This window comes from Cheilinus undulatus, linkage group 3 (genome assembly GCF_018320785.1).
Source record: "Cheilinus undulatus linkage group 3, ASM1832078v1, whole genome shotgun sequence".
Classification (NCBI taxonomy): Eukaryota; Metazoa; Chordata; class Actinopteri; order Labriformes; family Labridae; genus Cheilinus; species Cheilinus undulatus.
Genome location: NC_054867.1, coordinates 29,121,611 through 29,133,945, shown reverse-complemented (window position 1 = coordinate 29,133,945; position 12,335 = coordinate 29,121,611). Strand labels below are relative to the sequence as shown.

The 12,335-nt window shown below is 37.8% G+C and overlaps 1 protein-coding gene across 5 annotated transcripts in view; it reads left to right on the top strand.

Annotated features, from left to right (window-relative positions):
* LOC121507124 (sodium-coupled neutral amino acid transporter 3-like) overlaps positions 1–10,192 on the top strand; it is a 67,145-nt gene extending 56,953 nt beyond the window's left edge. For all 5 annotated transcript variants that reach the window (XM_041783298.1, XM_041783297.1, XM_041783294.1 and 2 more), the window contains 8 exons: positions 109–167; positions 557–703; positions 3,644–3,723; positions 4,165–4,265; positions 4,763–4,887; positions 5,007–5,151; positions 6,694–6,797; positions 7,326–10,192. In XM_041783298.1, coding sequence (XP_041639232.1) covers positions 109–167; positions 557–703; positions 3,644–3,723; positions 4,165–4,265; positions 4,763–4,887; positions 5,007–5,151; positions 6,694–6,797; positions 7,326–7,430 — 866 coding nt within the window. In that variant the 3' untranslated portion in view covers positions 7,431–10,192. The remainder of the gene's footprint in view (positions 1–108; positions 168–556; positions 704–3,643; positions 3,724–4,164; positions 4,266–4,762; positions 4,888–5,006; positions 5,152–6,693; positions 6,798–7,325) is intronic.
* The last annotated feature ends 2,143 nt before the right edge of the window (positions 10,193–12,335 follow it).

Genomic DNA, 12,335 nt, shown 5'->3' with positions numbered 1-12,335 from the left:
ATGAAAAGAGCAGGCAGATATTATACAGGGCTTAAATTAGCATTTCCTTGAAGTTGGCTGTAAAGTAGTGTGCTTAGGAGAAATGCAAATGTAACATTTGTCTTTTAGGATACCTGGGATACACCAGTGGCTTCTCCCTGAGCTGCATGGTTTTCTTCCTCATTTCGGTATGTGCTTTGTTTTGATACAGTCATGTTAATTACACATCACTCTTTTGCTTGTTGACTTGTCTGTTGGGAGAAACATCAAACAGAATACTAAAATGCATTAGAATCTGTCTGAAACAAGTTTTTTCACCACCTCTTTAGTATTCCCCGCTCTCTCCGCTCAATGCCATGGACTAATGTTTGCACGCTGCGGTTCCAGGCTGTGCTGGTTCTCTGTGTTTCTCTGACCTAGTTTTGGCTGTGCGAGCTGTAATCCACACATTACTCTCTCTCTCTCTCTCTCTCTCTCTCTGTCTCTGCCCTCTCTGTGCTATTCTCTGCTTGTTTGTATACTTAGTGTTTCTCACAATCTTTGTCCCTGCTTAATGCCTCTCTTCTGCACTGTACAGGTCATCTACAAGAAGTTTAACGTCCCATGTCCCTTTGTGGACTTTGCAATAAACGGCACTGCCACTGGGCTGAATGTCAGTGCTACAGATCCTAGAGGGGAGCCTGACCCTGCCTGTATCCCCAAAATGGCCAACCTCAACTCACAAGTACGTATATGCATGTCACTCAATGTGCAGAGCCACCTCCACTGCAGTGAGCACTGACACACAAACTCCCTTATGTCATAGTCATCTTCAGCATGTTGCTAGTAACAGATCACAATCCACAGCATGACATCACACTTGGTTTGTTGGTTTGATCAGTTGCATTAAAAAAATGATTCAGCTGTACAACATATGAAATAGTCTGCAATACAAAGGATAGTTGGATTTTTTGAGGTGAGGTTGCATTAAGTACTCATCAAAACAGGAAGTTTTTAGATAATGGAAAGTTATATCATCATGTAAAATGTTGTGCGCCATCTTTAAAGGATCATGCACAAATCTACCCTTTTTGTTTGGATAAATACTTCAAGAATTCAGCATAGTCTGACAAGACTGCTAAATTACAGCGTGCCAAATCAGATCACTTAATCAAGCTTGGGAAAAATGACAGTGGAATCCTTTTTTCCTCTCATTTCAGACACAGAACAAAAACAAAGACTGGCCACAGACAGCTAAGATATGCTTACTCTGGTGCAGACGTGCTACACTAAACTCAGAAAACTAAAAAAATGATTATTTTTTGAAACTAAGACTATAGAGATGGAAATGTAATATTTTTTGAGTTGTAGACAACATAAAAACATACTGTGCATTCAGAAAGTGTCCAGACCCCTTCACTTTTTTAATTTTCCTATGTTGCAGCTTGATGCTACAGTTGAAAAAAAAAATCACTTTCATTTTGATTGATCTACACTCTGTACCCCAACATCACAAAGTCAAAACAGAATTTTTGGATTTTTTTTTTTTTACAAATTTACTAAAAACAAAAAACTGAAACATCATATTGACGTAAGTATTCAGTCCCTTTTCAAAAACACTTGGAATTTAGCTCAGGTTCCTCCCATTTCTCTCAGTCTTTGCTGAAATGTTTCTCCTTGATTGGAGTCTGCCTGTGTTCAATTAAATTGATTGGACATGATCTGGAAAGGCACACAGCTGACAATGCATGTCAGAGCAAAAACCAAGCCATGCAGTCAGAGACAGGATTGTTGCAAGGCACAGATCTGGGGAAGGCTACAAAGAAATCTGTCACTAAAAAATCAAAAAAGCTTCTCACGAGCACAGTGGCCTCCATAATTCCCCAGTAGAAGAAGAAGTTTGGCACAACCAGGACCCTTCCTAGAGCTGGTCGCTCAGCCAAACTGAGAAATCAGTGGAAAAGGGCCTTAGTAACAGAGGTGAACAAGAACCTGATGGTCACTCTGATCGAAACCCCAGAGATCCTGTGTGGAGAGGGAAAACCATCACTGCAGCCCTCCACTGATCTGGGCTTTGTGGCAGAGGAGTGAGACAAAATGCTCTCCTTAGTGCAAAACACATGAAAGCCTGCTTGGAGTTTGCAAAAACCTCCATGTGAAATCAAAATCATGCCCAATAAATATAACTGAACAAAGGTGGAAGCAAGTCAAAGTGTAAAACCATCTCAGCAAAGATTATGAGAAATTAAAGTTTATTTATTAAAAAAATAATAATAACTTTATCATGATGCAGTACTGTGTGAGGATTAATGAGAAAATGAATTCTTTCAACCATAGCACCAGGCTGCAACATTAAAAAAATGAAAAAAGTGAAGGGAGTCTGAATATTTTCTGATTGCACTGTATATTTCTGTATATTTCCCTTTGGGGATTAATAAACTATGACTTTACTTTACTTTACTTTGTTAAACATACCTTTCCACTGCAAGTGTTTCATTTCTAAAGCTTTGTTACTTGTCTGATTTAAGCCAGAAAGAAGGGCACCTTAGCTTTGAGAGAGCAGCTGAAATTAAGTTCTCGTGCCTGAGTCCTTTATACTTTTTTTCTCATTTCTCCATTTCTTCCCTTTTAAGTGATATAAAAGCTGCTCAAACATTGTTTTATTACAGTACAGATGAAAGGTGCCAGGTAACTGTATTAAACAAACCAAAGGCGTTTCTTTAAATATGCTGCCTGCCACCTAGCGAAGCGCTGCATGACGACATCTCCACATTCTGTATAAGCCACAGGAGATGCCGGTCAGCGTGGGCCCGTTAAGGAGAAACTTGCCACAGTGCTTACACAAAAGTTAGGCCATACATCAATGCAGACAGAGCCATTTGAAGCACATAATTCATCAAAGTATAACACTGTAGATCTGGTGCAAATGGCCTCGTCTATTACACTGTTCAGCCTAGCTTCCATGCTGGCCCTCTGGCTGGTGCTACTCTAAACAGACCATGCTGACCAACATCTGTTGTGGCTAATACATTTACTATCGACAAGCAACTCACTTCAAAAACTGCAGCTATCCCTTTAGTGAAAGGTTCAAAGACAGAAAGGGACTCTGAGCTATTAGCTCCTTTCAGCAGAAAATAAAGACTGCATTTGCATCCTCTTTACTAAAGTGGGAATGCCAAGGCTTAAAAGAACGGCAAAGATTGAAATGGGAAAGGCCAGACATTTCTCTAAATACCACTAAAGCAACACCTAGTACAAACTTTCAAAACAGGAGAATACTTCAGAAAGACTCCTGAGCACAGCTCACTCAAAGTAAGCTGTGTTAATGCACTTGATTGCCCCAATAAAATCAAGTTATGTAATGTTGCGGTTTCCTCCAGAGTGTTAGCAAATACTGACAGGTTGTTCCTGATTTTTTATAAAATCCTATAAAGCATTCCCTGAAGATTTATTAGACTTTTTCTTAACGAGGGTTAGAGCAATCCCCGCTGCTTAGCAGCTCAGAAGTAAGGCATTCTTAATAGGCTAAAACTGGACCAGAGCCAGGCTAAGTTAATCACACGGAAACAATTAGCTCTCTGTGATGTGTCAGAGGGAGTAATGGGCAGTAAAGAGCGAAGTTGGTGGTAAAGCGTCTGGGATGGCGCTGCTGTATCTATGGTGACCTGTTGGGGTTCATTTTCAGACGGCCTACACCATCCCCATCCTGGCGTTCGCCTTTGTGTGCCACCCTGAGGTCCTGCCCATCTACACAGAGCTGCGCAAGTATGTTCCTCCGATGGAGAGCTCCTGCTAACTTGTGGACAAAAGTCAGTTACATAACAAAGAGGAAAGTTGCTGTGTTTGATTTGTGCTTGGCTGATCATAATGCAGTCACATGCACTGCTTTTTCACTTTATTTTGAAATGAGATGGCACTGCTTGTATGACTAGCATGTTGTAAGTTTAAATTTATCATCCCGCTTTGAACCACTGTTGCTTGTTTTCCAAAGATGATATTTTTTATGTGCTACTGAAGCTTTGAGGCCTATTACTGAGGACAGTGTAGCCCTACAGCCAGAGGTGATATTTTATAGTCACTGGGCTACATGACGATATTTGGGCATAGACATTCATTTGAAAACAAATGCCAAGATGTTATTTGTGTGTGCATATATGTGTGTGTGTTTATGTGTGTGCATCACATGGCAATATTTTCTGATTTCAGTCCCACCAAGAAAAAGATGCAGCATGTGGCCAACATCTCCATTGCAGTCATGTACATCATGTACTTCCTGGCTGCCCTTTTTGGATACCTAACTTTCTATGGTGAGGCCTGGTCCTCCTTATTTTATACAATAATTTATCTCTCTCTCCCTCTCCTGCATTGCCTAATTTGTGCTTCTTCTTTATTCATGCTTACAATTTGTTAACCATAACACTGTCATTTATTTGCTTGTTTTCATATCTGCCCTTTTGAGAATCAAAATAATACTGCAGATTTAAAGCTTCATGGTGCATATGCCCCCTCTAGTGGTCATATTGCAGACATCACAAACACCATTTATTTTACTGCAATGAAAAGGCACATTGAATTATAAAAGCTCTACAATTATTAGCTGTAGATGACAGAATACTTCTTACCATTTAGCTTGTTCGTAAATCAGAGTTACTTCATAGTTTTGCTTTAATTTTTGCCATTCATATGTTGTTGATTATTTACTTGGACTGTAATAATACTCTTGTTGATCAACTTTATTGATACATATTATTTTTTATGCCTCTTTACTCATAATTCTGGGACTCTCTCTTTTGATCTCTTTCAGGCCAGGTGGAATCAGAGCTGCTTCACACCTACAGCCGCATTGACCCATATGACACTTTGATTTTGTGTGTGCGTGTGGCTGTGCTCACCGCCGTCACGCTCACTGTGCCCATTGTACTGTTCCCTGTAAGTTCATTTGGAGCATTTATATATTGATTCACAGTAAACTTAAAATGAAATATACTAGGCACTTTTTTTCCAAATACAGTGAAATAACTGGAAATATTCCGTCCTACTCTGGTCAGGTACGGAGGGCGATCCAGCAGATGATGTTTCCAAACAAGACGTTCAACTGGCCCCGTCACATCTTGATCGCCATCAGTTTGCTCACCTTCATCAACCTGCTGGTCATCTTTGCCCCCGACATTCTAGGCATCTTTGGGATCATTGGTAAGTTACAACAATGCTGAGACGAGGGGTTTGGACAGAGGAAAGAATCAACATTTAAAAAGACTCGGTTACCATCAGAGACAACCTGGCAAACCAGAGTAGCTTTAGTTTAGCTTTTTCAAGTATAATATTGTGTATGCCTGCACCTTTATCCGCACACCTAATTGCTGTATGTATATGTTATGACAAAATCCTAATAGTTTTAGCAGTATAATTCAGAGTGCTTTAAGGTTTCACACTCAAGACAGTGAAAAGAGTTCAACAGGTTTTAGCATTCAATTCCAAACCAGCCATCTTTGCTGGCCATAGAACAAAGTAAAGATAAGAAATTACCAGTGGTGACAGCTTCAAGTTTTAGTCTCTTTGCTGAGTGATGTTTGCAGTAATCCCGGCAAGCAATCCTCATAAATGAATTTTCTCATTTATTTTAAGCAAAACAGACACGTTTTAGCCAAAAGCCATTATTAATGTAATAAAAGCAACAACAGTCATTCTTTATTTATGCAGGGGGAATTTAGACAACAGTAAGGAAAGAAAATAAGGGTGGTTTCACTTCAGGGACCTCAGTCTAGAGTACACAGGCATGCTGGACTCGGTGTGGTGGTGTTGGGCATGATTTATGTGTGTTCAATCACAGCCCGCAGGAGATGTGAATGCAACTGTGCTCGGGCACTGGGTACTCATCAGCAGGTAGAGCTGTAAAGGCAGCTCTAAACGTCTCCTGTCTCTTCAAAACACGTCACATTCACGCAGCATGGATCCATTTAATCCCCTTGGATGCATGCAAAAGTAGGAAGAGGGTCATTAGTGGCATTTAAGAAAAAAATTAAAGCATCTACAATAGCAGGATGGGCTCCACTGTCACCCAGTTGACAATGTGAGTTATTGTCATTTCTTGTTCTTTGCTTCTAATGGTGGATTTGCTAACAACTACTTATCTACTGCATCTACTGCGTAGTGTGTACATTATGCAAATGTGCTCAGGCAAGGAATGATGTTATGTGAAAGCAGACCAGCGAGGGAGAAGGTAGGGGTGGGTATGAAACAATGGTGACTAATGTGAAAACGCTCTGAGACACTTCTTGATAGCTTTTATACATGACTCAATGTCCTGTTTTAGGACTCAAGCTCAAACTCATTGTTCAAACTAAACACCACAAGCACTGGGCCAAAACTTCCTATCTCCAAAATCATTACTTTCTTAGGGAATGAAAAAAAAAAAAACCTGCTGTATTTTTCTAATAATTTAACACTGAAATGTCAGAGCCAGCATTTTTTGACAGTTTCTATTGCTTTAAAGTTAGTTAAAACCCACTGAAAGATAAGAAAAATTTAAATAATGAGAAATGGAGATACGTGGTTTTGGCCCAGCATCAGCAATACATGATGATACAGGATAGAAACAGATGCCAAAAGAGCAACGTCATAATAAAAAATAAATTCTGCCTTTTTTAAATAACTTTCCCTTTAAATCAGATAATGTGGAAAATAAACGGGCGTTTAAATGAATGAATCGTTTCTGTTTCTTTGTCTTCTTGCCAGGTGCCACATCTGCCCCTTGTCTCATCTTCATCTTCCCTGCAGTCTTCTACATTCGTATCGTACCCAAAGAAGATGAGCCACTGCGCTCTGTCCCCAAAATCCTGGTGAGCATTTCCCTGGAAAAAAACAAAAACTTAAGTATAGTTTGAGTGATGGTAGGTTCGTAGGTTGGTTTGTGTCTTAGGTCATATGAGGCTGACCTGATCCTGTCTGAACAACACACTCTGGGGTTTCTCTCTAGATCACATTCAGGATGTAGGAAACAGCATAGCAGGGTGCCAGTGTAGCTCAGTGGGTAGATCAGGTCCCCGTAAGGAGAGGCTGTTGTCCTCAGCACAGTGGGTGCAGGATCAATTCCTGGTCTCAGCACGTCTTCCCATATTCTCTCTCTGTCTTCAGCTGTGCTATCAATTTAAGGAAAAAAATGCCTCAAAAAATAATAAGTAACAGTCATTTTTTATCCTATTAATTTTTTTACCTTCAGTTAAGACAATATTGCATTCACATAACCAATAATTTATTAAGGAAGTCACCGGTAAATATGATACTACAATAATGCCTTCATCGAATGTTTATTTCTGTCCATCAGCTGTTCTCTGTTAGTATTTTATACCCAGTCTTCTCTCCTCCAGGCGGCCTGTTTTGCTGGGATTGGCTTCCTGTTTATGATCATGAGTCTCAGCTTTATCATCATCGACTGGACATCGGGTACCAGCAAAGCCAGCAGTGGTCACTAGGCGCCACTTTCTGCTTCTTCTCTGTTTTTATATTGTAGATTCACATCCGTGTTGTTATGTTACAGTTTTTACTTCAAACAATGTTTTATGTTGGAGATGTCCTATCCATTTCTGTTGGTGAATACTGGCCACAGAAGAGGTGTGTAGAGTTAAGGATGGCTCTCTATTTCTGTGCAAAAGCCTCATCCTGCCATGCAATTAATGCAAACCAGATTTTATAGATTTTATTTTTGGGGGAAAGCTGATAATAAATGGACAAAATAGGCCAGGTGCATGAAGAGTAAAACTAATATTTGGAGGCTGTGCCTTGTGAGATGGATGTAATAAAACAGAAAAGCAACAATTTAAAAAAGCTGCTGTCTTCATACGCCTGTCTTCGTGTTGGCTCTGAGCCTCTGCCAACAATTTATGATCTGCTTACTACTCCTCAGATTATAAAACACAATCTGAGGCCCCTCCCTCTTAACTGGTGAAGACCAGAAGTTTATTGAATCATAGATAATACTTTATGGTTTTTATTTCTTCTTATATTATTCTAAGTTATTTGAATAGCTACAGAGGAAATGATAGCACAACTCATTGCACATGAGAAAAGATAAGGTAGAGGATTAGTTTGACATTTTTAGGAAATATTCCTCCCTGCTTTGTGCAGAGTTGGATGAGAAGATCAAACTTAATGTCTGTACTGTAAATTTAAAGCTACAGCTGCAGCTGATGGAGCTCATCTTAGCTTTAAAGACAGTAAAATGTTGAACTATTCCTTTAACATATGCAGCCTTTAGCTCCTATTCCACTGAAATGTGCTGCTGCTGTGAGCAAAGGTCAAATCCACGCAGAGATGTGGTGTAGTGTTGTGAGCACATTTAAAGTAACATTCCTATACAGTATGAACTAGATGTATTTTTTTATGATGATTAATCACTACCTTATGAAAACCTCAGAAGATGCAGTAGGGACTGATGAAATAATCCACACAAAATCTTTCCGAGGGCATGAAAAGAAGAGAGGCAGGAACTGTTTAAAGTAGTTCTTGGATGTCCAGATAACCGCATAAGAGCCTGTATTATTCAGTGTTTTTTTATATTAAGTATTACTGTGTAGTTGACAGTGATAAATGGTACTCAAGACCTCATAAGTTGGATTGTTCTGATCAAAGTGATATATGAAATTGAAAGTTACTGCTCAGTGTTCTTAATCTTCAAGCAGGGATGATTTGTTTTGCCGGAAGGATTTGATGTGTTGTTTCTGAACATTTACTGGAAGTAAACAGAGATAACCAAAACATGTATAAAAAAACAGGGTCACTTTGCCAAGTGGTGAGAAACATTTTGATGTCTGTAAATATTTCCAGCACAAGTTTGATCCCTCACAGAAACGTCAGACATGGGATTATTGTGTTCGTTAACAATCTTGAAAAGCTGGTGTTTAGCAATAGCACTTTCTTTAAAAGCACAACTTCTTGTAGCCAGTAATACGCTCAGATGCAAGCAAATGATTTTTGAGAAATTCACCTATTTTATAAATGATTTAAGGGCATGCCCCTTTATGTAACATTGATAAACAGATCAGTCTAATGTAGAGTATGAAAAACTATCGATGTATTGATGGTAACAAATGGATGTCTTCTCAAACACTACTTGAATTAATGTCAGTTAGCCTTTCTGTGAGCCTCTGTGATCATTAATTTCCTCCTCTGGTCCATTCTGTAGATAAAAATCCCCCTAATTACTTGGATGTAATGTTGGAGGTTTAAAGTGTCAGTGTTGTTTAACAAAAGAAGACATGTCTCCACTGTATTTGAAGTGAATTTGTGTTGTTAAACCTGGACCTGTACTCTTGAGTATTCAACTCCAACTATTGGTGGATTAACAGCTGTTTTAAACTTCATGTTTAATGTTTTTTTGTGGCATATCAATTGGTTCAGTGAATAAAGGCAGGTTATAATGCCTGCAAGTATTTTTCTTTTTTGTTAAATTTATCTGTTAAAGTCAGTGATGTGTAATCAGTGGTGTAATTTTGGTCACTACTGACTTCCTTGCTGCTTCTCAGCAGATAATAATCCACTAACATGGAGTTGTAAGTGAGCTGGTGTACTTGCCTACATTTCATAAACTCTTACACCAGACTACAGTGAGTGCTGCAGTGTTGTCTTGTCAAGTTGTTACACAACAACCCATCGTTCTGTTCTATAGATATTACATTGTTTAATGTGTCTGTATGCAGAGGGAAAATCTAGATCAGCCACTATGCATGTAGTGTGGTTTAACCAATGCAAGCTAGAGATTTTCTTTGTATGTATGAGGAAGCCTTTTGGTAAATGAAGTGAGTGTCATTAACAGTTTCCAATGGTGCACAACACATTAAACTTATAAATATCCCACAAAATGAAAAAGTTACTAAAGAAGAAGTGTGGTTAGTGGCTGACAGAAGATGAGGACCTCTATAGATCTCACTGTTGTAAGTCTCCCTCTTTGTGTGATTAATTGAAATGTGTATGATTGAATAGTAACATATTAAATATTGACATTGGCCAGCATTTATAAATAATGTATATAAATGTATACCCTTTATATTATATATGCATATCTAGTTTGTACAATGTAAATAGAAATTAAAGTTTTAGTCTGATTAAAAATATAAATGTAATCATTTTCAAAGTGCTTTTAAACCTTTTTGTCCTTTGATTCATGTCTATTTTCTTGTATCTCTATATATTTTAATATGTTGCTGGCAGTTATTGTACTGTAAACAATGTTGCAATAAAGATAATGAGGTAACAAAAACTTTTGTCTCCCATCTTTTATCTGGTATGAGGATTAAAAAATGCATTTATTTCCTCCTTTTGACCTCCTCTTAGTAGCATCTAGTGAAAAGAGAGATTATGTGTAGCGTTTTATACAAAGTATTCTAAAGTGTAATGACAATCATTATTGAGCCATGACAGTTTAATTTCACTAAAATGCGAAAGCTCGGTCACCTTGAATCTTGCCCATTCTAAAGATCAGATGTTATCTAATGTGAAGATTATGTGACTGAATCAGCAGAGTACGCTGCTTTGAATATACTAGTATTGCTGAATTCACAATGCCGGTCAGCATAACTTGAAAGTTTAAGACAATAATTTACTAGAGCACACTGTTAAACAAGGTTTCAGTTTATGTATAATGAAAAATGTTTCACAAACTAATGGCATTGTAGTTCAGAGTGGGATAACTGCCATTTACATCTTTGACTACATGCATTCATAAAAAGTTTGCAGTACAAAACTACAGAAAAAATACACTAATACCTTTTGTGAGAGTTAGGTTATAGTCCACAAGGTGGCACTAATAAGCTGTAGTAGACATGAGCTGTTTCATTTTGAACATCATACAATGTATTAAGATTTTTCATAGTGAACAATGTTGTAGTTTGTATCATATTTGTATTAATACAGATGTAGTGCTTTGTTAATGGTCCAGAGCAGCTGCTGTTTAACAAACACATTAATAGAAAATCCATCAAAGATATGCATAGGCCTATTAAGACTACTGATGTTTAGAATAAGGGACCTTAATGCTCATTACATTCATGGTCTAGAAATAGCCTTAATCTGTTTCTTTGACCTGAATGTCATTTTAGAGTATCATGAAGCATGATTTAGTTGTGGGCAGTTGCTAAAAATTTTCAGTAGATATAAGCCTGTATACAGGTTTTTGATTTTTTTACTGGCAAATAGCCTGTTAAATTTGATAACATGTACCTCACAACATTTCAGAGGGAACGTTTCAACCTCATTATTTTTAAACTTTTATCTTTATATAGTAGGTTTCTGTTAGCCTACTTTTAATATTCAAGCCTGCTATTAGCAAATTGTCGCCATGGATGAAAACTAACTAATAATATTTATTTACTCAAATTACTAATTTAGTAGTTTTTTTTAGTACTTTTTAATATCACAACTCCAGCTTTTAATTCAAACATATTTTGGGGAAGTATTGTCCTTTATTACATTTTAAAAAGCAACAAGTGCTTAGAAAAAAAAATAACACTAAAAGCCAAAACAAGGAGGTCAAAGCTTTCTGCCAACAACAAGACAATATTCTGTAGTTTGACTTTACCAACACATAGAGCCAGTAGCACATAGCAAGAGAAGTAGTCCACATTCTAAACCAAAACAGTGGTTGCGTTTTACTTTAGGTAAAGTCACTCCTTATAATTAACAACCTGATTGGAGATTCGTCTTCTCATGTAGCCTAATTATAGCACCTTAAGGATAGATGGCATTTTACTGTAAAAGCCCCATAAGTATCAAAAGTAGCAACTTAGTTCTCTGTATTATTAGAGAATTTTAGATGACTTACTTTTTACTTGAGTAGATTTATAGACCAGTACTTTCACTTCTACTTGAGTATATTTTAACCATATCATCTGCACTTTTACTCGTGTACATTAGTCTAGTTCTTTTTCCACCTTTGCTCACTGATTTAACAGCCCAGACTATTGTAAGAGAGACTACTCTGCAAAGAGAGTGGACTAGGCCTGCTTGGTTATGACCTTTTAGTACATTGTGGATAAACTAGTCACATCCAGTTAGCCCTAAAATCTAGCCAGAATTTATGCCTACAGTGGCCTATTTTCCTTTGGGATGTTTTCACATGGTTATTCTCTTGCGTAAGAAAACAAGCTCACATTTACCCCCAATTTTTTAGATTAAGTTGTTTTAAATTGTTAGTTTTGATGCTACACAAAAGAAGCGACAATTAGCACTACTTATTAGCCGGAAATGAGAGGCTAGCAATAAATAAGCAAATTAAAACACCCTTATATTTCTACTGGTAAACTGAGATATCTTATAAACCCACGTCTCCACCTGGGTCAGAAATGCACACAAAAACTAAAACCTGAAGGCAGGGAAAAGCTATT